At 56.1% G+C, this 27,850-nt stretch overlaps 1 protein-coding gene across 4 annotated transcripts; it reads right to left on the bottom strand.

The window, feature by feature from the left end:
* Window positions 1-65: 65 nt before the first annotated feature.
* Ctbp1 (C-terminal binding protein 1) lies at window positions 66-27,216 on the bottom strand. Of its 4 annotated transcripts, XM_074042770.1 has the most exons (11): window positions 27,064-27,216; window positions 18,260-18,451; window positions 16,369-16,450; window positions 15,655-15,809; window positions 9,428-9,572; window positions 7,125-7,331; window positions 4,071-4,285; window positions 2,810-2,940; window positions 1,973-2,100; window positions 1,467-1,584; window positions 66-1,015 (listed from the first exon to the last, which is right to left on the bottom strand). In XM_074042770.1, the coding sequence occupies exons 4-11, from the start codon at window positions 15,790-15,792 to the stop codon at window positions 829-831; spliced, it is 1,269 nt and encodes a 422-aa protein (XP_073898871.1). In that variant the 5' UTR covers window positions 15,793-15,809; window positions 16,369-16,450; window positions 18,260-18,451; window positions 27,064-27,216; the 3' UTR covers window positions 66-828. The 4 variants fall into 4 exon arrangements, with proteins under 4 accessions (XP_073898871.1, XP_020032895.1, XP_020032894.1 ...); XM_020177306.2 differs by lacking the exon at window positions 16,369-16,450; XM_020177305.2 differs by lacking the exons at window positions 16,369-16,450; window positions 18,260-18,451 and having other exon boundaries at window positions 66-1,012; window positions 27,064-27,211.
* Between the last annotated feature and the right edge of the window lie 634 nt (window positions 27,217-27,850).

Here is a 27,850-nt window from a genome sequence, read left to right as displayed (position 1 = left end):
ATGGACAGGACCAAGACCCACCAGCACCCCATGAGATGAAGCCACTAAAACAGGCCTACACGTGCTGGCTCTTTCTGGGATTTTTATTTCTTTAAAATAATTCATACAAATGGTTACAGTCACAAACATGATTTTAACCAAAATATTGCTAGCCTAGCACATCAGCAGGACGGCACCGGAACAGGCGGGGGCCGCCGACCTCCACCTCCCCGATGGACGCCGATGGTGAGTGGGCACGCACTGCAGGCTCCTCTGAGCTGCGTCGAAATGCCGCCTTCGTTTGGAACAAGGGGGTTCATGCCAAAATTAGGAAAAACAGCCTTTGTTTTGTTTTTCTAAATTATTCTAAAAATAAGACAAGCAGGTAAAAAAACAATGCACTGTGTGGCATAAAAAGAAAAGCGGGAAGGGTTCATTGTCCTGAGAAGTGTGCCAACGGCCTCATTCCGGGCACGTTCCACCATAGAAAAGGAAAATCACCTCAAACTGACTTGCTGAACGCTCCCTCAGGTTTTCTTTTTGTTGACAGCTAAGCAAACAAATCCTCTGTAATGTTCTAAAACTGTACACAGACGAGAACACTCGTGATAGAATTAACTACTAACTTCTGCTTAACGAGGAACGCAAAGGACACAGGACAGTGAGCCAGCCCACAGGACGGGACAACTACACTCGACACGGGGACCCGCGCTGCTTCTTGCCCGCCTTGCACACTCCAGGGCCAGTCTCTGGAGTGCCAGGGCCACCACCGGGTGCCACCTCCACACACTCGGTCTGAGGGTGCACGGCGCCCTCCGCCAGGCGCTGAGGCTGCAGAGCCCTCCCGGGCTACAACTGGTCACTCGCGTGGTCTCTATCTGCCTCGGGCTTGACAGTTTGGCCAGGAGAAGGGGCGTGGGGTGGGTGGGCCACGGGGGGGAGGCCATGGGACAGGGACATGGCGCTGGGGACAATGCCTTCCACTGCAGCTGGGATGCCGGTGGGGGCCACGCCCACCACACCTGGTGGGTACCTGCTGGAAGAGGAAGGTGGACACGTAAGGTCTTTGTGGAGAGCAGTCTTGTGCACACAGCCCTTCCTGTGAGGGCAGCACTGAAACCCATAGGTCCAGGAGAGAGGTGGGGGCAGATGCCGTGGCCCACGGTGAGTGCCTCCTCGGTGCAGGGAAAGCAGCCCTGCCCAGAACTCCAGGTGACCTCTCTTGGATTCTCACTTGCCTCAGGCCCTATGCCCTTGCAGCAAAGGTGGCCTCTGCCCAGCTCTCTTGTGTCCAGGAAACCATTGCTGCCCCACCCTTGCCTCCTCCTGAGGTCCCGATTCCTCTGGGCTTTCAGGTAAGTGGACTGCACCATCCTACCCAGTCTTCCATGTCCTCAGGAGCAGGACAGTGCCTGGTTCCAGGGTCCCATCATGGGCACTGCACCACCTGCTGTCCTCTAGGGCTGTCCCCTGTCCTGTCCACTTACCTGTAGGCAGCCCCATTGAGCTCAGGATGCACCACGGCTGGATCCATGCTGGCCCAGTGCGTAGCGGCTGTCAGGTGGTCTTTGTTGACACAGTTTTTCAGGCTGTCTGGGATTCTGCCTGGAAAGGGACCAGAGAGGGACAGAGCAGTGGTTAAAACCAAGGCCTTTGCTGGCACCAGAAGCAGGGCCCATGGGCAGGATGCAAGTGGCCAGTACATGGTTGCAGCAGCCCTTCCTCCTGTGGCCCTTGGTTCCCTCCCCATAGATTCAGTGGGGTCCATCTGGGTATGGTCACCTCACAATTTGGAACCTCCAGCCTGGAACATGTGCCCTGGCCTGCTGAGGAGTTCAGAGCAGCTGATGGGGCTCAGCCCAGCAGGTCTTCATCAGTGAGACGTGATCACTTAACCCCTAAGGGCTCCGGGCAGGAACATGAGAAGGGCCACCCCCCCTCGACCCATGAGCAGTCCGAAACACACTTGTGAGATGAGAGCAGGGCAGCCCACCTGTGATGGCTCGCCGGATCTCCCGGGCAGCCTCCTCGCGCATCTCGATGGATGCCTGCTCGCTGTACCACGCGGCATGAGGTGTGCAGATGAGGTTGGGCGCGTCCTTCAGAGGGCCCTGGCTAAAGCTGGGGATAGCACATGAGGTGATCAGTGGTCTAAGTACCAAGTCAGGAAGGGACAGGAGGTGGCCAAGCACTGGGTCCTGAGGGCACTTGACCCATGGCCTGGCATTGTTGTACAAGGTGGAGCCCAGGATGAGCAAACTCACTCTAGGGCACCTGAGAGCAGAGAAGGATCCCCAAGGCTCTGAGGACGGAGCCATGACGGGTGCTGGTACAGACCTCTGGGCAGGACAGACCCTGAGAGCTCAGGCTGTCAGACCAGCCCTCATCACCATCTCCTCTGGGAGCTGACAACCCAACCCCAAAGATGGAGCTCTTGCCTGCTGGTGTCCCAGGAAGCGGCCACATGGGGTCTGGTCATCCACCAAGACCCAGCTGGGCTCCAGGAGGAATGCCAGCCAGATAGGACCACAGCTGGATGTGGAGCCAAGTATGGATGCACCCTGGAAACTGTGGGCGCCTGAAGCAGGGTCCAAGGCACCAGTCACAGGCATTAGGGCCTCACTCTCCCCTGGCCCTGAGAGTTGCTGAAGAATGAACCCCCCACTCCCAGTCCACCCACAGCTGTGGCCAAGGCAGGCTGCAGCCTGGAGACTCCAGTCCTCAGCACACAAAGGACAGCAAACCCACCCCAACACCAGCTGCCAAGAGGCCAGAGCAAGGGAAGGGTAGGAACTGGAAAAAGAAAAGAACAGCGCCAGGCGCTCGGCACCTGAAGGGTTCTGACTCGTGCACATCCAGTGCTGCGCCTCGGATCCGCCCCTCCTTCAGGGCCTGCGCCAGTGCCTTCTCGTCCACCAGGCCCCCGCGGGCCGTGTTCACCAGGAAGGCCCCTTGTCTCATCTGGGAAGACAGGACAATGTGAGTGGTGAACAGAGACCACTCCCTCCAGTAGCATGTCTGCAAGCAAACCCACCCCACATCCCCAGGGAGGACAGCCATCACAACATGAGCTGAGGGAACAGGGTGAACCCACAGCTGCAGAGAACTCGGCTTCCTGTTTCTTCCCCCTGAGCCTGCACGCAGGGCAGCCCCCTTACAGACGGCTGCAACCCAAACCCACTGGCCTTGGGCCCTGTGCCACCCTCTGGGACTGAGTGGCTTTTCCTTAGCCAATTCCTTTTTCTTTCTTTCTTTTTTTTAGTGGTAGTGGAATTTGAACTCAAGCCCCATGCTTGCTAGGCTCTACCACTTGAGCCACTCCACAAGCCCTCCTTGGTCGACTACTAAATGTTATGGCCTCACACTGTGGTTCTAGCCACTGTCCACATGCCATGCCTTATCCACTAAGGGATCCACAGTGGCAGTTGACTAGTTTCATCCTCATGTGTGTGGCTGCAGGGGCCTGGGGCGTGTGTACACAGACACGTGAATACACACTTGTGCACATGCATATGAACATGGGGGTGCACATGTACCTGACACAACTGGCACACACGACCATTTGAAAGTACTGGGGCCAAGGAGGGGCCCTCCAGCTTTAGGGAGACAGATGTGAGGCCTGCCCTCCCAGTATGCAAGGAGACAGTGCCCAGCTTCGGGTGCAAGACCTTCCAGCTGTGGGTTCAAACCTTCAGCTTGTGGATGGAAGGGCAGCACAGGTGGGAACAAGGCTGTTGGTGCCCACTGTGCAGACATGGGTTCTAAAAGCCAGTGGTCCTGCCTTTGCCAGGGAATGATGCACCTTGGAGGCCTGGGAGAAGTCAGAGAACAGAGGAGGCGTCTGTAGACAGGCCTCCTAGAGTGGGGCAGCAGCCCTTACAGAGATGAGCAGGGGCTGGTCATGGACCAATGCAACTGGGTTCTGGGAGGGACCCTGGGCTGGAGTGGGCAGTGGCCCTTACTGGGCCCACCCCCAAGGGGTGGGATGGCCCCTGGCACCCTACTATCAAGGTTAGGGGTCATCTGCCTACACAGAAGGCCGTAAGGATGCTGGGGTATAAGCCAGGAGGCAGGAGTGGAGTACCACTCACCTGTTTGACGGTGAAGTCATTGATGAGGTGGTGGTTGTGCTCGTTGAGGCCGCAGTGCAGCGTCACGCAGTCGCTGTGGAAGAGCAGGTCCTGCAGTGTACTCACACGTTGTAGCCCCAGAGCCCGCTCGATGCCATCAGACAGGTACGGGTCATAGAAGAGGACGTTGAAGCCAAAGGCCTTTGCCCGAAGTGCCACCGCCTGCCCCACGCGACCTGGCAGAGTCAAGACAAGGATGAGACAAGCATGTCTGAGGACATTTGATGAGCAGACCCAATGAGAGGCCAGGGGAGGTCCAAGTGTGCAGAACAGTGTGACCTCTGAGTGGTTCAGGTCACTCTGTGACAGGCTGCAGCTGGTATATCCCCTTCCTGCCCCCTTGGTGGGAGTGCCTTGCTGAAGTTGGTTACACCAGGGATCTGGTGTCCTTTGCACATGCAGCTGAGGCAAGGGAGGCCCCTCAGGTCTTGGCTCTGGGGCTGGCGAGGCCTGCAAATGCTGAGGCTATGAAGCTTCCAGAGGAAAGCAGTGTCCTCATGACCCTGAGACAGGCAGAAACACCCTAGGACACAAAAAGTAAAAGCTGGACTTCACCACGATAAGAACCTCTCTGTCCACAGTGGTGAAAGAGGGATAGCAGCCACTTGCAGAGAGAAAGCCCACAGAGCACACAGTTGACTACAGCCTGAGGCAGAATGGAAGGGTCACACAGATCTACACTACAAAGAACCAGACAGAACACAGGGGACATTAGCAGGTGCCTGCTTCACAACAGAGGAGCTCCAAACAGCTAGGAAGTTCAGGAAAGGCACTCAGTGTCCTTAGCTGTGAGGATGCTGGGAACTGAAAGACAGTAAGAGAGCACTAAATCCTGCTGGGGTGGCAGAGACCACGCAGACTGATGTCACAGTGTCGACAGTCACTGGTTGTTGGAAGCAGAGCCACGCGCCTGCTTGGAGAATGGTTTGGTGGTTTCCTCCCTCCTCTGCCTTGGTCACTCCACTCCTGGTACAAATCCAAGAGAAATGAGTGTTATGTGCCCAAAGAGACATGTCCAAACATGTACAGCATCTTTACCTGTCAAGGGGCTGGCTACATGTTCTGTGGTTTGTTCACACAACAGAATCTTGTTCATCAGTGAAGAACTACTGAGGCAGAGCAGGGAGGAGAGTCGCAGTCTTATGCTGGTTGACAGCAGACAGAGGCTTCACCTCAGCAGGACCAGCAAGCCTAACCTCTGGTCTAGAGGAGCGCTGGTGACCGCAGGCTGGGCAGGGCTCACAGGAAAGGGCACAGGACTATTTCAGTAAGGATGCACTGCATCAACCCAGGGGGAAGTAAGGAGCAAAGATGCAAGATGTTTTCCAATGTGCACTTAGCTTAGGGAGAAAAGAAGAGGGAAGGCAAGGAGGGAATGGGAGGAGAGGGACAAACAAGAACAAGGTGAAGGCCAAGACAAAGGAGAAAGCTACTCATCACTGGCTACGGGGCACAGCACACACCAGACTGCAAGCACCATACTCACACACCATCACCGCACAACACTTGTGGAACTGACCAGCAAACTTCCACACACCACACTCCATGAAACCAAAGCAGCGTGTGGAAGTAGGAGGGGCAGGAAGTGTGGGGAGTGGGGACAGCCCTCAGGAGAACTAGAAACCAGCACCAGCTCTCCTGCAGAGGAGGCCGGAGCACATGGATGAGACTGAGGCCCCTCAGCACTGCCCTGTAGTCAAGGCATCAGAGGGGCAGCAAAGGCACTGTGTTCAGGGGGTCCCCAAGGTGGGGGCTGTTGCAACTCAGAAGCCCTCGTGCCCATGGGGGATAGAACTTGCCCTCCTCAGCTCCGAGAAAGGCCAGGGAACTCTGAGATGGCTATAGGGGCCACCAGATGTGACAAAGCAGAAGACAATGTTGCAGGTCAGGAGGTAAGAGGCATGGCCTCAGGAAGACCCTGGACAAGGAAGTGGGTCTGGGTAGCAGGGCAGGGGCACCTGAGGGGCACATTGCCAGCCCCTGCAGCTCCCACAGGCGTGAGGCAGACAATTCACTTTGGGAATAAGGCCAGGCAGCCTGTTCAAGGCCAAGGGCCCACAGGCACGACCACCCTGACCACAATGACCCACCCAACCAACACTCTGGCAAACCCACATCATAGTCCCTCATCCACACAAGGCCTACCCTCCTCCCGTCCTTCAACAAAGCCTAGGGCTGGGGACCTGATGTGGGAAGTGCCAGTCCATCCTGCAGACTGGACAGGGGAAGGGCACACTCAGGGCTATGAGGTGCTGACCAGTCCTAGTGTCCATATGAATGTCCAGGGGAACAAAGTCATTTCTGGCCAGGAACAGCCATGTCCCAGGAACACTTCATCCTTGTCACTGAGGTGGCCCCACATACCCATCTCAATCCTGACTGCTGGTGGGCGTGAGGTTGACAGGGCTGGGGGGGCAATTGGGATCAGTGAGGGGCAGGTTGCCTGGTCAGAAAAAGAGGCCAGCCCTGGGCATGAGTTATTGTGCTGCCGTGTGGGGCACATCAGTGAGTCCCTGCTGGGGACCCTAACTCCCATGTAGTATCAGAACAGGCAAGAGTGAGTGAATGAACAAAGGAAAGAGGAAATGAACACAGGAGGGAGGGGACAAACCATGACCTGGGGCTGCCTGGTCCTCACTCCAGGGCTCTGAGGAGTGACTGTGGGGGATTATGTTTGGTGTGAGTTGTGCACATGCCCAAGAGTCCACATGTGTACCCATGTGAGCTGTCCATGAGTCATTCATGTGTGATACCTGTGTACATGCCTACATGCGTGCCTGTGTGTTGTCTAAGCATGATAGCCACATGTATTCATGACACTCATGGGTGACACCTGGGTGTGAGGCACATGGCCTGATGCACACAATCCCACCCCTGAGGGCTGTCCATCCTCAGTCCTGTCCTGGGCTAGGAACAACCCTACAGCCACAAGGCAAGCCCCGAGCCTCATCTTGTGCAAAGCACAAACTGAAGGGCAGTGGCAGCAGACGGGCTGTGCTGAGCCGACCAACACACCTAGTCCGATGATGCCCAAGGTCTCCCCGCGGATCCTGGCAGCTCCGGAAGCCACTTCGCGGATCTGCTCGACACTCTGGACCCGTGTGCCTTCCCGCAGCGCCTGGTGCAGCCAGGTGGTCCGCCGGTACAGATTCAGAATGTGACACATGGTGGAGTCTGCAGTCTCCTCCACAGATGCTGCAGGCACATTGCACACAGCTATGCCTGTGGGGACACACAAAATGCACAGATGGTGACATGTGCCAGGCCCCGGCCTCCCAGGACAACCCCCCAGAGAGTACCCTAAGTATGGTGCCTCATGGGTAAGACGCCGGCCACAATCCCGACAGCCACCCTGGGAGGCCAGAGACCAGTGCTGTCACACTGACCTGTGCAGTGCCACCCTCAGATGCCCTTCATGTTGTGTGTGGCCACTCAGCGTGCAGCAGCTGGGCAGGGGCCAGGCCAACCTTCCAACAGCCTGGACCAGCCAGATGTGCAGGTGGCTGAGTAAACGCCGGCAGCTGATTCACCCCACCCATGCCCCTGCCACTCAGCCTTCCTAAGCAGCCACAGCCACACAGGGTCAGAATCATAGCCAGGGCAGATTTGGGGGCTGTTCCCAGCTGCCAGCACGCATAAGCATCATCACAGCTTCTCGCTTCCCAGGCCAAGTTGCCTGGTCCCCGCAGCCCCCCAGTCCCTTCGCCCCCTCACTGACATCAATGTGATGAGGTGGGGCAAGGTCAATGGGGCTTCCTTTTCCTCTGAGCCAGGGCAGCCTACTTTCCCCGAAAGGCCAGGCCCAGGTCTGTGAGAGGCAAGCCCTTCCTCCCTGGGCCTCATCCCACCCCAGCCGGATGCCTTTGCAGGTGGTTCCTCCTGAATGTCCCCATCCCCAACTGAGATGGGGCTGTGTTGTTTTAAAACCTTTCCCAAGTGCTGAAGGAGCCTGACACAGGAAAAACCCAGGACAGAACCCCACTGGACCCTCAGAAATGACTCATTTCACCATGAAACGGGAAAGAGAGGGGGAGCGGGGCCATGTCACCATGAGACTCAGAAACAAACGACCATGTGAGAGTGGACAGGCCCAGGACTCTCCCACCCCTGGCTGTCAAGCCCCAGTCCGTAAAGTCACAGGTATGGTGAGGATGGCACATGGTGGCGCCCCTCATCTGCTGCCCAACAGCCCCTGCATGTGGACATGATCTGCAATCCCAGAGGGGCTTCTGCACCACCAGGCAGTGAACCAGCCAAACAAAACTGGCTTTCCCTCCTGCCCTGCAGCAACCACATACACAGAATCAGCGGGCTCCTCCCTCCACAGCAGAGGAAGAAAAGCAGCGGCCTCAGGCAATGCTTGCACACACAAAGCGTGTGACCCTGCTTGTTCATTTGTCAGCAGCACAAAAAAAAGGAAAAAAAGCAGTAGAAACAGAGAATATCACAGAAAGCAGCAAGTTACTCCATGTGGACTGCTGAGGATGGCTGTGCTGTTTTACAACGTTGCGTATGTGCACCTGTGCAGAAATGTTTGTGCACGTGCACACAATGCCTGGGTGTGTGCACAGCGTATACTGTGGTGACATATGCCTTGTGTGTCTACGTGTGAAGTGTGTGCTGTGGGAACACATGCTGTGTGTGTACATGTTTGCAGTGGGTCCTGTGGACATATGTGCCCTATTGTACATTCATACATGTGTGCCATGGGCATACATGCCCTGTGTGTACGTGTGTAGTGTGTGCTGTGGTCACGTGCCCTCATGTGTATACATATGCACATGGCCCATGGAGATACATGCCCTGCATGTGTACACGTGCACAGTTATATGCTGTGGCCATTCATGCCCTGTGTTAGCACGTGTGCAGTGATGTGACCACATATGTCCTGGTGCTCATGCATGTACACACGTGCTGTGGCATACATGCCCATCTGTACATGTGCAGTGTGTGCTTTGGCTATGTGTCCATGCATGCGTGTATGTGGTGGTAATATGCAAATAAGCACTCCCTTTCCTGTTGTCTTGGGAGCTGACAATAGTGACCTGTCTGGTGGCCCTTTTCCCTCACCCCAGGGCCTAGCTCCCAGCAAGGAAAGTTGCTGTGGCCCAGCAGACCTGTGACAGCACGGTGTGGAAAGAGCAGCTGCATCTTCTCCACGAGGGACAGACTTTCTGAGGACCTGCTACCTTGCACCTGTCCTGCACAGTCCCAAGTCACCTCTGACCCACCAGGGGGCCCCACAGGACTCTCCTGATAGTCAAAGTCTCAAGAGAGACACCTGCAGTCAGCAGGAAAGGGAGCTCCCAGGCTCCTACCTAAATCCCCAGCTGACTTGATGTCGATGTTGTCAAAACCACTGCCAATGCGGACGATTATTCGAAGGGCTTTAAACTTCTCCAGATCTTCTCTGGTCAGCGTGATGGTGTGGTACATCAGGGCGCCCACAGCCTCGTTCAGCACCTGCAGGAAGGAGGACAGGCTGGGGCTCAGGCCCTGAATATAGACCGGAGACCAGGCACCAGCCTGTGATGTGGGAACACAGCACAGGAGGCGGCGGGGACAGCCACTGTCCACAAGGCCAGGGCAGAATGAGGCACGTGCAGGGGATGGGGAGCGAGGCGGAGCCATGTCCATGCCCACACAATGTCCACAGATTCCAGTGGAGGAGCACACAGCACTCCTTGTTGAAGCAGACGGGTACAGGGCACCTTCGGGTCCAGGGTGGATTGCTGTGAGGACTCTGCATCTGGTAACACAATCTGCCACCTGCCCTCTCTCTCTCTCTCCTGCTGACCTGGCCAGCTAAGCAAGTTGACACAGCTGGGAACCTGGGGATGTGTGGGGACCTGGGAAGTTGCCAGGCTAGGGGGAGAAGAGAAGATCCTGGGCCTAGCCCACAGGCACAGACTTTCTGCAGATCCTGAACCTCTAGCCAGACACGTGGTCAAGACACCTCCCTTTGAGGTAGCATGTCTTCCTTCACCTCACAGCTGTGGGGGACTATATGAGCTAGGGCTGAGGTGGCCTGTGTGCCAGGCCTGGGTACACTAGGGCTGGTCTGGACTTCCATATGAGGAAGCAGTTGCTCAGGAACCTCAAGGATCTGAGCCCAAGGCAGGCGACCTCCTTGTGAGTGTGATGAGTGGGTCCCTGGGCATCAGCATGGGTGGAGCTAATGGAAGTCCCAGCCTTGGGGAGGGCATCAGGGCTGCATGGGTGACCCATCAGGACCTAGTGTGGCTGGGCAAGGACCCTGTAACAGTGGAGGCCATCAGGGAGAGTGGACAAAGCGTGGGAAAGAGATAGGGTGGGAAGGCCCCTGTACTGCCTGGACTGGAGACAGGGTGACCATAACCCCAGGAAGAGGGGGGCAGTCCCACACAGATGAAGAGGCACTGATGCCCATGGCAGGCAGAGCCATGCGGACCAGTAACAGGGACAGAGGGATGGATTACAGGAAGTGGTTAGAATGGGCCCTGGTGCTGGAGAAATATTTGGCACGAGACATAAGCTCAGCTGTCCAGCCTGGGCAGATAGGTGGACATGGGCTTCTTGCCAATATGTATGCAGAGGACAGCTGGATGGACTGACCCACACCTTGGAGGCATGTGAGCATGTGTGTGCAGGGGACAGCTTGCTTATCTTAAACATGAACCACGGCCATGAAATCTTCAGAAGTATACATTTTAATTGTGCCACAGAAAAACTCAGCAGGAAGGTCTCAGCAGGAAGGTCATCAGATCACTGCACCTCTGCGGAGCCTTCAAGCTGTTTGCAGTGCTGGTTTTTCTGCAATAAAACTGGCCTTCGGTTATTTTCTCTGGATAAGTTCTCAGAAATGGAGACCATTCTGTCCACTGGACAGCCTTTCTGAGGCCCTGGGCTGGCTGTCCAGCTGCAAAGACGAGGGGCCAGGTGACTTCCAGACATCAGTTCTGGGTGCTCCAGAGCTCTAACACGCAGGTGGGCACCTATGCAGGAGCCTCATCTTCACTGGGGTGTGATTTGTCCAGCTGCACTTAGTAAACTTTATCACACTGCCGTTCTTTCTGCAGAGTACACTTTTAGTAACAATGCCAGAGGTGTTTCAGAAAAGGAACCTACTCAGACCCCACCCTGCACAGACCAGGCGGGCCTGTGCTCAGCTACCAGGCAAAAGCCTACAGTAGGGGTGGGCTTTGCTGTGTAGTCAGTGGGTATTCCAGAAGTCTGCAGTCCATGGTGTCCTCAGCTGTTCTGTCCACCTTCTCTGCAGGTCTTGTGTTCCCTTTAGTGGCTGCCAAGTGGCTGCTTTGCCTCCAGGTGTTGCATTAACCTTACAGAAAGGCTACAGGGGTGGGTGCAGCTAGATCTGTCCCAGAAGCCACTCTCTGCAAACATCCACTCACATGGCCCATCCCCCAGCTGGGGGATCAGGCTAGTGATTTACCCCATCCCACTCGGTGTCCTCTGTGCCAAAAAGGAGGTCCGGGGCCAGCACACCACCAGCAGGCTTGTTATATGAATGCCCAACTAGGGTCAGTTGCCACTTGGCTGGAAACGAAGCCCTAGGTGCTCTTGATGGCAGCTGGTTGATAGCCAGAGGGACAGAGGGCTCACTACACCCACCTCCTGGTGAGTGATACTCAGGAAGAAGCTCCAAACTTGCTTCTTCCACTTGCCGGTGTTTTCATGTGGTACGTACTTTGCTGGTTCTCACGCACAGCTGGAGCTAATTCTGTGAAAGTGCTGCTTACATTACCATCAGCCCAGATGTTTCTCTGACAGCTGTGTGCAGGAACAGCAGATGTTGGCCAAAGCCTGGGTACACTTCAGATCTTCAGACACTGCTGAAGCCCTGCAGGAGCTCGAGACAGGCCATTTTTCTACAGCATCCAAGGTTTTTTCAACTGGAACAGCTGGTGACCTGGCAGGGTGTCTAGATCCATGATGCCAGGAAGGGGCTCACTGACACACAGCAGTGCCTCCCTGGCCCATTTTCTCCCGGGACTTTTTCCTGTTGATCAGGAGGGTGTGAAGGTCTTAAGCAGTGGCCCCCCACAGCTGCACCAACAGCAGGGACTTCCCTGCTTGTTTTGCTATGTAAACTTTTTAATCCAGCTGACCTTTTCCTTACAATGCTGCATTTCTGAGTAACTGGCAGCGTTTTCCTGTGGGGTACACAGGAGACACACTCTCCTTTCCACTGTCATGCAACACTGACCTGTTGATACCAGCAATCACCTGGACACTAGTGCCCCGTGCGGTGCCACAGCCACGGTCCATCCTGAGTGCCATCCGATGGCCCGAGAACTCTGTTCACCAGCACTTTGCTGTCCCAGGGTCCTCTATCCTGTCCACTCACAGTGGCACAAACAGCGAGTCTTGACCCACCCTGGGAGGGGGCACTGGTGATTCAATGTGCACCTGCACACAAGGAGGTCTGTCTTCTTGGTGTTTGCCTAGTCCTAGAGATGACTGAAACTTGGTCCTGAGGTCAGAGCCATGGCTCTCTGCCCTGCACCCCACAGTGCTAGCATCTGGGTCTCCTGGGGCTGTCACATTTCCCAGCAGCCCCTGGCCTGGGATGCTCTCCTACACTCACGGACATGGCTTTCAGCACAGCTTGGAATCCTCCCTTTCTCACCTCTACAGACCTCCTGCCTCTCCCACCATGGGAGCAGTGCCCCGGCCCCCACCTCCTCAGTCTCAGTGATGTGACAGATGAACAGTTGCGGGCTTATGACTGCTCACTTCATAGGTGAAGCACTCAACATGGGGCTGCAGGGGGCTTCCTGCAGGGGGTGGGGAGGAGCATCTCCGGACTCATCTGACTTTCCTCTGAGGACTGTGGCAGAAAAGCTAAGGTCTTCCTTAGCTCTGGAATTTGTTCCTCACCTTAAGCCATGACACCCAACTAAGCTCAAAGGACAGTTTCCACTCTAACAGCAGAAATTCCCAGGCATTTATGTCTTTGCCATTCTGAGGCCTGGAGACAAGGGGCCCAAGGGCCCTGTCATACTCCAAGGCTACTTGAGTCCCAGCTCTTGTCTTGCTCCACCACTCCCAGTGTATTATGGTCCAAGGTGGGAACCCAGGCTCTGGGTTCTCAACCAGCAGAGGGTAGGGATGTGCCAATTCCCTTGTTGGAACTTTGCCACATGGCCACACCTAACAGCTAGAACACTTGGGAGCAGGAGGGTGCTGAGGTCTGGGCTAGGACTCCCAGGGCCAGCAGAGCTCTGGCTGGGCCTCACCTTGCATCCTCCCTCCTGGTTTCACCTTTCACCTGAGAATTCCTTGACTGTGTGAAGCTTCCTCTTACAATGACCACTCTTGATCTGTTTTTGATTTCTAAGAGCGCTTTCTACCTCTTGCTCTTGCCATGGCACCTGCTCCCTTCTCATTGCTCAGCTCTGAGTACATGAGCTCACAGCTCTCAACAGGAACCAGGGGCAGTTCTGTGTTTTTGCCTCCTATTCCTCTGATGGCTCAGGCCCCACACAGGGGGTGCTGTCTGCAGGTTGGGGAGCAGAGACTGCAACTGTGCCAAGGGCCTGTCCCTACTCCCCACACACACACACCTTTCAGGCTACTTACTTGCATTTTACATTAGTTTGCTGAGGATGTTTATTTTGTTGGTAAAAACTTTCTTAGTATTGCTTATGATCTTGGAAGTTTTCTGGTTTTTTCATTTGATATAGTTTTTTAATTCAGATATGTACCTTATTTTCTCTACTTTCCCTTGCATTTTGTGTGTGTGTGTGTGTGTGTGTGTGTGTGTCCCAGGTGCACATGTCACCTGGACCCAGGACTGTCTATCACAGCAGAACAGCGTCTGCAGCTGGCCCTATGGGCCCCAGCCCAGAAGCTCTGCCCCTCCAACACCTGTGTGCGTCATTTGAGCATGGTGATAGTGGCACAGTGCAGAACCCTGTGGAACAGCTCTGCACGAAGTGAGTCACTAAGACCTCTTGACATAGTGTGACTATCAGCGGCTTGTTCCTCTTCTGCGCTGGCAAGATGTGCAGTCTGCACGGTCATGCAATGCTCACTCCAAACTGGAGTCCCTGGTGAAGATGACCCACACCTTCATCTTCAGGCTTCTGCTGGACACGAGTTTTGTTCCTCTAGGACAAACACCCCAGAGGGTGGGCCCTGGGCGTGTGGTAAGTGCCTGATTTCCTTGTAGAAAACCACAGAAGCTGCACCCCCAGGAGCCACACACTGACTGTGCTGCACTAATGTATTGTTTTCAACTGTTTTGCAAGTTCTGCCACCTCTGTGTCCTTGGTTTTTGCTTCTGACCCCTTCCTTGTCTACTGAGATGTGCTACCATGCCTACTCCTGGCTCTCACCCTCTTCCTGTTATCCACCATCTCCCCAGATGGCTCTGGGCCAAGACTTCTCATCCCTTGCTGCCCATTGTGGTGTACTGGTGGCTAAACAAGCCCTGCAAATTCTCACTTTCAGCTTTGGTGTATTCCAGCTCTGCATCTTTGACCTTTCTCCTCCAGAGAAATGTCACATTCCAGCATTTCTAAGCCGGGCTTTTGCACTGGCTGTGCACACTGCACAGTCAGACTGAGGCTCCCAGCCATCAGCAGCTCTGTTCCACTGGGTTTCGCTCACAGGGCCTTGACTTCTTTCCCACCTAGCTGTTTTGGCAGGGCATGGACATGCACCCAAGCATGACCTGTGGCGATATGCTGAGGCGGGACCGATGCCTGTCCCTCTGTAGAAGGCTGTCTCACATGGCTCTGCAGGCACCAGGGTGCAGAGGAGCCAAGTTCCAGGTCTGATACAGGTTTAGTAGCTGGGTGGCAGGCCACTGAGGGCACGTGTGAGTCCATGTGTCACCACCCTCTGGGTTTCAGCTCAGAGCCAGGATGGGCCAGCAACCCACCCTCAAGCTGTGATGCCTCCCAAAGTAGAGCTTGGCCACTCCTCACAGAAGAGTGAGCACCAAGCCCAACAGCTCGGTCATACCCATCCTGCAGATGCCGAGCCTCTTGTGGTTGCAGCCCACGACTGCTTCCACCAGTAGCTCACGGAGGCTTTTTTGTTCCTTTTAAAGAATGTCGTGCAGCTCTCCAGTGTCTACAGTAGAAAGGCTGTCCTGGACAAGCTGTGGCATAGGTAGAAACCATATAAACATGCATATCATGGAGGGACCTATAGATCTGAGCGAAAGAGCTCCAGGAGCACCAGGTGATGCCAAGGCCCCAAACAAGAAGCTGCTTATCCTGGCCTCCAGCACTAAGGGCAGCATCTAGCATCACCAGCCAACACCCTGTGGTTCCACTTCTGGCAAAGCTGGTCATGACAAAAGTGATCAAGAAGCCACAGGGTAAACCCATATCAACCTACAGACAGGGATGGGGACAAGATAGAGGCCACTGGAGTCCAGGTGGTGCTCAGACCAACTGTGGCCAGAGGTCAAGGAACATGGCCCATTGTTGTGTGCCAGCTCAAGGTACAGCCCAAAGTCAGACGGCCCACGCTCCAGGCTCCCCCTTCCATGTGAAGCTCAGCCAACCCCAAGATATGGATACAGCACTACCTTCTCATGGATCTCCTGTGTAGACTGTGCATCACAGAAGGCCACTGTGGCTACGTCCTTCAGGATGGGCATCTCCACCGTGCAGTCCCGGCCGTCGAGCAGCGCAACCAGGGGCCGGGGGTGCATGGGCCCGTTCATGATGGGAGGTCGGACGCCTGCGAGAAAGGAGAAGATGGCTCAGCACCCTCAATGTGAGAGCCAGCTACCTGGGGCCCATCACCCATGGAGGCTGAAGAGACAGACCCCGAGGACTTCCTTTGTGCAACATCTTTGCAGAAAGCAAATTAAAACCCAGTGAGAATGACAGACTGCTATCTGCTACAGCTCACTGGCAGTCACCATCCCTCAACCTGAGCACAGGGCCTCAGGGACTGGGAGACCCCAGGACAGTTGTGATAACAGAGAACAGGGGAGGCTAGAAAGGTTATCAGCCCTGACTCTGCCCAGCTGTAGGTCACCCTGTCAACACTGGAATGTGCAGGTCACATATGGTGGCTTTAGGAAAGTGTGCCGTTAGTTCTTTTCTGTGTAAAGCCACCGACTGCATGGCTACCCAGAACCCTATAGGGTCACAATGACTGAAGCATGTGGCCCAACCTGGCATTATTTCCAAAGGTAGAAAAAGTTAAAATATACACAGAACCCCTTAGCCTCCCAAACAAAATGATTAAGAACTTTTAAAGCTAGGGGCTGGCTCAGTAGTATAGCACTTGCCTAGTGTGCGTGAGGCCCTTTGGTGATCCCCAGTGCTACCGTATATACATTTAAAAGCCAACTCTGTCCAAACATAACACACCTGGGGACAAGGTAGAGAAACAGGTTTCACAAACACAGCCAGCACAGCAGCCCTGGCACCATGGACAGCACCAGGCAGCACCCCCCACCCCCCCCCCCGCCCCCCGCCCCAATCTCCCAAAGACCTACCCACAAGAATGGGCTGTGGAGAGGCACAGGTAATGCATGACAGGTGGACTCATGCAGGCTCCCACTGAGCAGGCCAGAGGCCCCTGAAGCAGCAGCTGGCCAACAGCCAGTCCTGTGCACCTTGCACCCACTCCACCTCCACCCCACCCGCTGTAGGTGTGGAGGCTGCCCAAGCCACAGTGGCCAGGAAGCAGGGAGTGCCTCACAGAATCCACATCACACAAAAGCGATTCCCTGAGGGACAGCTGGGGTTGGGGAGGGCTGAAGACTGTCACGCTCACACACAGCAGGACATGGGATGGTCACTAAATATGCTCCCAGGGCTGGAGCCGAATACCTGCTGGGCAGTGGCACAGGTCTCACTGACTACGCAAGAGCTTACTGGGTCTCACTGGCTGAATCTCACTAGCCAGGTCTCACTTACCACCCCAGTGCTAATGGAGCGGGTTCCAGGCAATGCCAGGACTGAGGGCTCCAGCTATGGGGTGGGGGTGCTGCCACACGCACACACCCCTCCCGAGGGTTCATGGGCCACCCTGAGAGAAGATGTTTCCATGTCGCTCGCCCACCCTCACACACAGAAAAGGTTCAAGACCCACGTAGACCATGCTCTCAAGGAGGGGTATGCAAGGTCAAAGACTTCAGGGATTGCCCCCTACACACACACACACACACACACACACACACACACACACAGTGCCAAAAGCCAAATGTCCTATCACCAGTCAGTAGAGGCAGGCAAACAGCAATGAGACCACTTTGCCCCCCAACTTGGACTGGGAAAGTGGTTATTTCTCATGTAAAAGTGTTACTTACTATAGCAAATAATGGATTTGTTATTGCTGTTTTAAGACTTGATAGAACCGCCTACTTTCAACACTCCTCAGCTTTAATATCTCTAAGAACATGGATGGTAATAACCCACCTCCACAAAAGCTCCTTATCTAAGGCCACAAAGCAAGTCCTCAGAGCAGTTTGAACCTGTGCCCAGGAGCTGGCATCTGAGGACCTGCCCAGCTGGCTGGCAGCCTTGTGGGAACCCCACTCCATTGCCCTGCAAACACCTCTGCGCTGGGGAGGACCACCACTGCCGTCATAGGTGGGCAGGGGTCCAAGCTCATGCCTATGTCGAAAGCATGGGGAAGACACCCAAGGATTCAGGTGGGAGTGGGAGGCCAAGCCCCCACAACTCAGTGGGCTCATGGCAAAACCTCTCCAACACCCACGGAGCTGTCCTAGGGCTCACTCCCAGAAAGGCCGCCAAGGTCACCATACCAGGGCTGCCTGGGGCTCGAGTGAATCTCAGCAGCAGCATTGTGACCAGGCTGTGCTCACGGAGTGTTTCCCCCACCGAGGAGTCAGAAGACTACAAGCACTTGCTGACCCACGTTTGGGCTGGTTGCTCCATGGGACTCTACGTGGCCCCAGGGCCAACCCTTGCTCTACTATAGAAGACCTGGCCTGAGCACCCACCCTCATGTCTCTCAAGACACTTTCCAACGGAAACAAACCCCCCAGCACAGAGGCTGCGTGAAGGCTGACCAAGGCAGCCAGCTGGATTGCCGTGACCCGCGGACAGGTATGGAGCAGGACCTCAGCCACACCGCCAGCCCACAACAGAGCCGCTGGTGTGCTGCTCCTGTGCATCGCAGAGCCATGTCACTTGGGAGCCCCTACCAACCTGACATTGCTTAAATGGGGCTGGGCTTCCACGACCATGAATTCGCCTGTGCAAAGCTTTTTGTCTTCAGAATCCCCAGGCAGAGCCGCGTCCCGTCACGGAGCCTCATCCCACGTCTTACTGTCTCCAACCAGAGCCTCAGGCTTCCGCTCCACGGCAGCCACTGAAGCCTGCGTCAGGGTCAAAGTCTTACTAAAAATTAAACACAAGAGACAAGTTAAAATGCCGTCAAGGGCTGGCTGAAACTCAGACTCAGGAAGCCCCTGGAAGGTGAAGAGTCAGGCTGCCTCCTTCCTGCCCAGGTGTGGCCAACGGTGGACCTACCTGAACACGGGGCCCACCGCCAGCTGCGGCCACATGGCTCCTGCCATATACACAGTAAGCTCACCCTGAAATCATGTTTCTAAGCCAAGGCTGGCCCTCAAAGTAACCTACCCAGGCCCAGGAACAGCTCTGTGGCTGTGGCCACCCCATGGGCCTCAGTCCGGGCACCACCAATGTCCATGAATCAGAAGGTGAAGACAGAGTATGTGGCTTGCACTGGGCGCAGGGCTGGGAAAGTGCAGAAGGGTCTGCCAGCTAGTTCTGGAAGCTTCTATCACACATTGACAATTCCCGGCCTCTGTGAAGCTGGGACATGGGTCTTCCAACAAGGTGCCAGCTTTCCAGCATCTCCTGCTAACACCATGTGGCTCAAGCATCCCATTTACTGGTCAAATTCTTCCAAAACTGCTGCTTAGTTCTTCCTGCCTAGCTGCGGCCAGAACCAGGGAGGGTGCTGAAAGCTTAGGCCAAAACACACACGCACATGGGCAGGGTCTTCCAGCCCAGCAGGTCAAGGGGGCTACAGGTGGGCACAGACATCCAGCCCTCAGAGCGTGGCAATGAGCTGACTCCTGATCCTGGCACAAGGACAATGCTCAGAGGCCAACCCCAATGTTCAGCTGGACATCAGACTGGCTAGGACAAAGGCCAGACCCAACACCCTGCAACACTCCAGGGAGACAAAACCACCTATCTGGACATGTCTCTGGCAACTCCACAAGAAGGGTCACACATGGCTGGAAGTCCACAATACACTGGGTCCAGTATCCAATGGCGCCATCTTCTTCCAGAAGGCTGAGTTTCCCCTCAACTCCATGTTTCCACACACACCTGTCACTGGCTTCCAAGACATGACCAGCCTCGGGGGACAGCATGCAGCTCATCACAGGACAACACAGGACCAGCCAGTGAGGCTTTGATGTGGCCCTGGAGACAAAGCCCCATCTGTGCAGTGGGCTCTGGGCTGTGCTCCTGCAGATGGTGCTGGGAAAGTCCAAGGGAGGAAGGACCTGGAAACCTGGGCTAAGCCACACATGACCCTTCACCCAGAACCAGAGCCCTCAGGGGCAGCCTATGCTGAGGCCTCCCTCCCCTACTGTATCACCAGCTCCCAACTCAACCACACTCAGCTGTCAATGCTTGCCAATACTTATCAATACTTAAAGCCAACCAGTGCCAGTCATTACTGGTCAACACCAGCTGCTCCATGGGGGAAGGCAAGGCTGGAAATGCCACCTGATCTGCTGGGAGCTCCGCTGACTGCCTGAGGAAAGGGAGCTGAGATCAGTCCAGCTGGAACCCTGGAGACAAGGCTGTCAACCTCCTAAAAGCTCCTCTGCTGAGACCCAGGTCCTACACCTTCCTGAGGCCACTACGAGTTCAGGGTGGACACCAGCACCTATTTTTGTTCAGGGATGGATATCCAGGAAATAGCTGGCAGGTCCCCCATCCTCAAGCCACACTACCCCCAGCAAGTTGAGGTCCTAGAGCCCAGAAGGGCACCCAGAGCTCAGGAATACAGCTATAAACACCTTTTCACCCTGCCAGAAGGCTCCAACAGCAGGGCTGACTGGGCAGAAACAGGGCCCCATGAGACCTACTGCCCCAAATGACTAATTCTACCACCTCAAATGTATCACAACAGAAGGCAAAGGACAGGGCACAGAAAGCAGCCCCAAGTGACGCTGGTGTCACTTGGCCCCGGGTGCCACTGTGTGGCTGGTGATCTGTGGGTAGCCTACCTGGAATTCCACTTTAACCCTAAATCTGCAGCAGAAGGAGGGTCAAGAAAAGTACCAGTCAAGTGCCAGCCTAAGACGCTTGTTCAGTCTCCTAGGATCCCAGAGACAACACAAGCATCCCAGCCGCACCTTCCCAGGCCTCACCTGGTCCCAGTCAGTAGTGTTCCTACATGCTCACTATGCGCTCAGAAACTGAAACAGGCCCATGCCCTGACCAGGAGGCCTGTGCCTTGATACCCCTTCTACAGAGAGGAAGGCAGACCATTGGCCCTGCCATGTCCTTGAAAGCAATTAAGCCAGGCCTAGGGTAGGGTGGCCCACTGTGTCCTTCCTCTCCCTTCCACCAGTGGCCTCTCAAAAAATGACTTCATAGGTATCTGTGTCCTGGAGGGGGCAGTCCTCAGGCACCCACTTGGACTTTATGTGGAGGGCCCCAGGCAGGTCTCACAACCAGAAAGGTTTTGGAGAGGCCCTCTACCTAACATGAAGAAGGTGATTTCACTGATGCTGCAGATGCTAGAATAGAGTTTGCTTTCCCTTTGCACAGGCACTGTCACCTGCAATGGCCATGGCCATGTCTACCAGGGATGTGGGGGTTCAGGTAGTGACCAATATCCCAGGAGTAGCTTCCGTAGGCAGACTAGGCTCTGGACAGCAAGGAGTCCAAGAAACCAGAGGCTTTTAGTGGTGTCCCTGACTCTAGAAATAAGCCAAATGGTCACCCCAGGAAGTGACCTCATAACTCAACAGATGTGAGCCACAGAGACACAAGACAAGCATGAGACGGCCCTGGCCAGAAAGGCCACTGGAGAACAAGCAGTACCTCAGCTGAGGCAGGAGCTGCAGATCAGCTGAGGCTCCAAGTGTTTGCACAACGGGGCTACGAGTGTACTCAAGGGTTCTGCATGCGTCTTTGGCTCCAAGTGTGTACACAAATCACTTGGCCCCCTGCCTTCACAAGTCCTCTTCCACCACTGGCTCCTGCACCTGTCTCCAGTTCCATGCACACAGCTGGTGAGACCCCAGAATGAGCATCAACACCTGGAGCTTCTCCCTGAGAGCCAGACAAGCACAGGGCCAAGATGGCTGGTGAAAGGAAAAAGCCCTACCAGGTGCCGGCATGGGAGCACCTGCCACAGGGTGGGAGCACCTGCCACAGTAGGACTTCAGAGGTGAAGGGACAGAGCTGGGCCCCACAGAAACACAGGCATTTTGACAGAGGCCACCCAAACCACCCACTGGGTAAAAGGATGGTGTGGTGCACAGTGCATCCAGCCAAACGCCTCCAAACAAAAAAGGGCCACAAGGAGGCAGCACAGTGTAGGACCACAGGGATACTGCAGACACCAAAATGCAACCACATAGGACACTGGCCATGACATTCATTCACACAGAGGAAGGACAGAAATGGGGGAGGGGGCACAGGCACATGGAAACTCTCAGGACCATCTATCTGCACAACTGTTCAGTAAATCTAGAACTGTTTCAAAACTGAAACCTTATTTTAAAGAAAATAGGCAAGGCAAGGGACAGTGGCACCCAAGGTTTTCGGAGGCAGTAAGTCCAGGGATCTACCAGACAATACAGCTCCCACTGTGTGCTGCCACCCCAGGGACACCACGGTGCCCGAGAACCAAGCACCTGCGCAGAGCCATCTCTACTCACAGCCATGTAGTGCCTCAGGTATCCCGGCCAGTGCATGCAATTACTCACGCAGCTCTGATGACCTCAGACCCAACTGCTCAAAGCTTACCCCCACAACAGTCCTGACTCTTCCCCAGTCACAGCGATTTTCCCACCCCACCCCACCTGTGCAGGGCCCAACTTGGCAACTGCAGCTGTTCTATGCACCCATGCCCAGTGGGCAGCCTCCAGGGGATGTAGTCCCTCCCCACCCTCACCCCTCCCCACAACAGTCAGAAGCTCAAGAACCCCTCATGCCCTGAGTAAGACCCTCCGACCACCTGTCCTGGGAATGGCCATGCTCCCCAGCCAGGACCAGGTCCTCCAACTTTTCAGCCATCTGCACTCTCTAGAACCTACCAGGGAGGGGCTCCCCAGCAACTGAGGGGCACCCTCCTGCTGGCTGCCTCACTGGCTCTTGCCTGCCCCTGCACCTTCTTAGCATGAATCACTCTGGGCTAAAAGGCCAGCACTACCCCAGCAGCCCTCTGGTGACTCTAAGACAGCCCTTTGGCTGCCCAGAACTGGAGGCTCAAGGAGGGGGCCCGACCACGCCACTCAGGTGGAGGCTGACAGGTGGGTGCTGAGCACGGCCTGAGATGGATCCACCTGATGTCTGCCAGGAACTGAGACCCTGCCTGAAATAGGGACGGGACCCCACTGGGGAAGGAGCCTAAGGCACAAGGGCACATGGGTAGCTGGGCAGGAGCTGTTGCACGAACCTCACCGAGACAGGTACTGCCAAAGGCCCAGGCTTAGCACTGTGGGGCAGTACAAACCAAGATGCTCCATGGCTGCCAGTGCTTGCATTGCACACCAGAAAAAATTCATTCACCATAGCTGGTGGACTTCTCATGTCCCCATGTGTGCATATGCATGTTACATATGGATACTGTGAGCCTGAACACCTGGGAACACACTGACCATTCCAGAGCAGGAAGGAGCATCCTTTTCACTGGAGGAGTAGAGGCCATGTGACACCGAGCTGAGGAGGGGCTATCACCCTACCTGCCCTCCTAAATGGGAGGTTTTATAGATGATGCATGGAGGCCCAGCCTCATGGAGGACACAGAGACAGTGGCCTTAAGATTACACACTGGAGACTCTGCCTCAGACAGCACAGCCCTGTGGGCATCCCCATTGCAGAGAGCAGCAGAAGAGCATGCTATGAACCACATGGTGCCTGGGGAGGGGACAGCGATGCCTGGGAAGGAGTGCAAAAAGGGAATGAGGCCCCTGCCATTCACCCCTCCCTGTAAGCTGCAGCACCAGTGCCCCCGTCCACCCAAACCAACCCAAGCCTGCTAGGTTTTCCTCAAGCCACCCCAGGCCAGGGCTGAGCTCCAGTCCCCAAGGTCTTCAAGCTCCTACACTGCTCACAAGAGCTGGCCACATCGCCCTGCCAATAGCAAGGCTCTGGTACTGAGCAGGGTGCACACAGAGTCCCAGAAGAAGGACCTCACAGTAGCTAAGACAGTCTCAGTTTGATTTTGCCTTTGTACAAAAGAAACACATTTCCTCTGGAGATGTCACACCACAGGCCACAGCCTGCGTTCAGGAAGAGATGGTGAATAACATGGGCAGCACCCTGTGGGCCACTGCTACCTGAGGGACGAGGGTGCTACAGCAGCTGGTGGGGTACTGGAGACTTGGGGGCTGGACATGTCCACTCCACAGAGCTCTCACCTACAGATGTCAATGACAACACCCAGTGACCACCAGAAGACACAGAGGGAGGTGCTGCTGGCTCTTTCAGGGGACACAACTGGACCACCAAACCAGTTCGGCCCAAGCTGTGGGTTCCCTTTCACTGCACCTATGTCCAGTACCCCAGGCTCGGAACCAGGCAGCCACACCCAGCACACGACCCAGGCCAACTAGCAAAGTAAAACTTTCAAGACTCTGCAAAAGGCCTTACTGTAAGTCAGACTTCAGGGTACACATGCCTGTTTTGGTTTTCTAAGCCAGTCTTCAAACTCAAGATCTCCTGCCTCAGCCTTCCAGTGCTGGTATTAAAGCTGTGCACTGCTACGTCTGGCTCACCCACACCTGCAATTCTGCATGCCATGAGGAAGAGCCACAGGGATACCAGGTAACGCAGGCAAGGATCCACCCACGGGGTTCTCAACAACACTTGAGGCTACAGATGCTTTCCAGCACCACAATGCCTCAGACCAGGAACACACTGTAGGATGCTGGCCACAGGAAGTTCAAAAGGCAGGTGGAAAAGTTGTCAGAGAGAAAACAGAACTGCTGGCTGGTGGGGGGCCAGGATCTCACCTCAGAACCATGAAGAGCTACTGAACTGAGCCTGGGGCTCTTCTGTAGAGAAGCAGTCACTTGTTCCACCTGGGCTGCTCCAGCAAAGGTGAGTGCCAAGTAATAGCCGACCAGATACTCAAACTTAATACTACCACATCTAAAAAAGCAGTGGCTCACAGCCTGGGCATAGGCACATAGAGCTCAGCAGAGCCCACACCACTGGCCCCGAGCTGGACACTCACAGGACCCCAGCCATACCTCGTCACCACCAGTGCAGTGTCCTTGGGCTAAAGAAAAGGGGCTACAAGTGGAACACCGTCTCCACTGGCCACACCTAGACATCTCAATCATGCACCCATCTCACAACACTCAAGAACTAAAGAGCCACCCAGGCTCCAGATGAATAGAATGAGACTGAAGGTTGGGATGGGAGACACCCCCAGGCAGGTGGAGCATGACCACAGGGTGTGGGGCACCCCTAGGAAGAGGCCAGACACAAGCCCAAGAGCACATCCCTCCCAAAGCCTCAAATATGGCCCCAGAGTTACAGCTTGTGCTCAAACATGAGGGATAAAACCACAGAAAGGAAGGAAAGATGGCTGTGGATCTGGCAGAGACATGACCACCTGGTGCTCCAGATCAAGGTGGTGAGCACACAGCTGAGCCCCAACTGCAGGCTTGCGGGTGACACAGTATAGGGAGAGGTAGCCAAAAAGTTCAGAGGCAAAGATAGTGCATCCCTGAGGTCACAGCAGGAACCCACAAGCCCCATCCATGTCACATATGACCCGCACTGTGTGGTGCTGCTGGACATCTCAGATACCAAGGCTGACATCACAGCAGGGCCATGCCTATCCATGTTCCAGAGCAAAGGGCAGCACTAAACCACTGCTGTCATGCTAAATGACAGTAATAGTAAACACACAGCTCCAGAGCACACTGTCCCACACTGCCCACAGAGCTGTCCCTATATGGGGCACAGCCTCCAGGAATAACCCCATGTTGCAGATGAGAATAAGCCATGCCCATGGAATCATTCCTTCAAGCAGAACACAGTCTAGGGCCTGAGAACAGATGGTGGTGAGTAGTGGGCCTGAGGGAAGTCCAAGAGTCAACCCACTGGGAGTGGGTATCCTGTATGCTCATTTATGAGACATGTACTCTCTGACTGTGTGAGCAAGTGACGAAGAAAGCCATGTGGAGGGGAAGGGGAAGGCTCAGCCCTAGATGCAAACCACTCTGCACCTGCCTCATTGTCCTGGCTCGAGACCCCACTTACAGTATGGCTCCCAACACTCACCTTTCTGACACCAGGAAGAGAACTTATCTCCCTCCCATTTCCTTCCTAGAAGGCAAGTATGTCCTAACCAATCAAGAGGAGGCTCATCAGGACAAGTAGGGATCTGGCCCACAGCCAGGCAAAGCTCTTTGAATAGACAAGGCCAGCATGAAGGCCGCCTCTCAGGCATGCCCAGAAGCAGGTACCTTGATTTCTCACAGGCAGGCAGAGGGTTGAACCTGGCACCCCCTTCTCCTCCCGCCAGGGAAAACTCTGGCCTGCAACCCTGCTGGCTCAGGTACAAGGCTGCTTCTCCAGCCACAGGCAAGGCCAACTCTGTGGCAGGTGCAAGGTGATGGGGGATGGGGATCCCTGGCCAGCCAAGGAGGACAGAGGGCAGGCCCCTCACCCACCCAAGCAGGCACTACTCAGCCCTTCCCCTGCCACACCCATAACAGCCCTCCCAGGAGAGCTGCTGCAAAAATGGCCAAGGCTGATAAGCTTTAGCTCAGCAGCAGCAGGCCATAACAAGGGCGGCTCCCTCCCACTGCCCACAGCCCTAGGCTCAGGGCCACCAGCCCCACAGGTCCTAGGCAGAGCACACTGCAAGGTCCTGCCTCTGCCACAGTTCAAAACAGGAGAGGAACAAGGGCAGAACCGGGACCAAGACCCTGACTTTACTAAGGTGGAAAAGGCCACGGGAGGACAATGTGTGGTTTGCCTAAAATCCAGCGGTGCAGAGAAGGTGGGCCCTGGCTCCTCCAGGCTCCGTGCGAAGGTGGGACCCCGCCATGCTGCGCGCCCTGGTGCGTGGCTAGCTCAGGCCTCCAGGGAGGGGCTACCTGCTCCCCAAAATGGACCCCTATGATCTTACAACTTTTACAAATGTATTTTAAAAATGCAAATGACCCAACGCCTACGGCCAAACTGAGTGCCGCCAAAGACGCCTGGCCAGCGTCACGGGCTGGCTACGGCGTGCAGATGACCCCTGTTCTCTCGGAGCCACCTTCCGAGCCCGCCCGGCCCACAGAACCGCTGACACGAAGCCCAGACTCGGCTCCCCAGGCTCATCGCTTCCACAAGCGGTAACGCCAGGAAACACCGGGAGCAGCCCCCGGGTGTCCACAAGAAGGGGATTTGGAGGACCCGCGCCAGGGAGGTCGGTTCGGCTCCGGCAGTGGACGGGAGAAGGCCGGACCTGAGGCCAGAAGGCCGGGTCCGACTGGGTCACGCCCAGAACCCGGGATCCGGAGCGGCTACCCAAGGCGAGCCCCTTTGTCACCTGCGCGGGCCGCGAACGGGGGGGAGAGTGGGGGGGGGGTTTTGAGGACGCGCGCGCACGCGCACTCACACGCAACAACTCGCGCATGCGCGATGTCCCGCGGCCGCCCCGCCCCCCGGCAAGCGTTCCCCGCGCGCACGCGCACTCGCACACAAAGCCAGCGCCGCGCGCGCGCCCGCCCGCCCCGCCCCCGCCCCCGCCCGCGGCCGGAAATGCGCGCGCGCGGCCTTACCAAGCGGCAGGCCCTTGTTGAGCAAGTGCGAGCTGCCCATTGAAAGGCGCGAGTTGCCGCGGGCCCCGACGAGTCCGGCGCGCTCCGCCGCCGCGAGCCCCGCGCCTAGGGCGGCCTCGGCGCCGTCTGCTGCTCCGCCCGGCCGTCTGCGCCCGGCCGCCGCCGTGCCCAGCCGCCGCCGCGCCGCCAGTCGCGCTCCGACCGACGAGCGGGCGGGGACACGCGGCGCGCGCGCGGGCGGGGCCTCGGTTGGTCTGCTGTTTGCCGGCGAGGCGACGCTCCGGACGTACGCGGGCGGCTGAAAGGCCGCACTGCCCTTCCGCCCGCCCCGCGCGCCCAGCTTTCGCCGCCCAGCCGTGCGTCCCCCACTGGGCTGGCCCCCTCCCCGGGCCTTGCTGTTGCGGCGCCCCCTCCCCGAGGTGCCCCGCCTCCACGGGCGCCCCGGGTTCCCCGGGTGTCCGTGCCCAGTGGTGCTCGGGGACCCAGCGGCCTGTGCCCAGGACCAGAAGCCCCGGGGACCCGGCCCGAGCCCTCCGCGCACCCGGAGCCGAACGCCGCCTGTGGCTGGGACTATCAGGCGGCTGCGAAAATCGCACTCTTAGCTTAAAAAAAAAAAAAAAAAATCACAAAACCAGCCCAGACTAGAGGATGCTGAAGTCCATCTTTATTTACCTGTGCGTTTTTTCAGATCAAGCCATTGCGAAAGGCAAGCAGGTCGGATAAAGGGGGCGACAAGTGTCTGGGTGTGTTTGCAGAAGAAATGCTTTGAAAATACCTTCAAATTGGA

This window comes from Castor canadensis, chromosome 9 (assembly GCF_047511655.1).
Source record: "Castor canadensis chromosome 9, mCasCan1.hap1v2, whole genome shotgun sequence".
In the NCBI taxonomy this organism is placed as follows: domain Eukaryota; kingdom Metazoa; phylum Chordata; class Mammalia; order Rodentia; family Castoridae; genus Castor; species Castor canadensis.
This window is presented reverse-complemented; position numbering and strand designations above follow the sequence as displayed.

What these genes read in the sequence shown, in the direction of transcription:
- Ctbp1 (XM_020177304.2), bottom strand. Translation starts at nt 27,103, where the DNA reads ATGGGCAGCTCGCACTTGCTCAACAAGGGCCTGCCGCTTG. An exon ending in CAACAAGGGCCTGCCGCTTG is followed by an intron (nt 15,810 to 27,063) that starts GTAAGGCCGCGC and finishes CCTTTCTCGCAG; the next exon opens with GCGTCCGACCTCCCATCATG. An exon ending in GATCCGGCGAGCCATCACAG is followed by an intron (nt 1,585 to 1,972) that starts GTGGGCTGCCCT and finishes GTCCCTTTCCAG; the next exon opens with GCAGAATCCCAGACAGCCTG.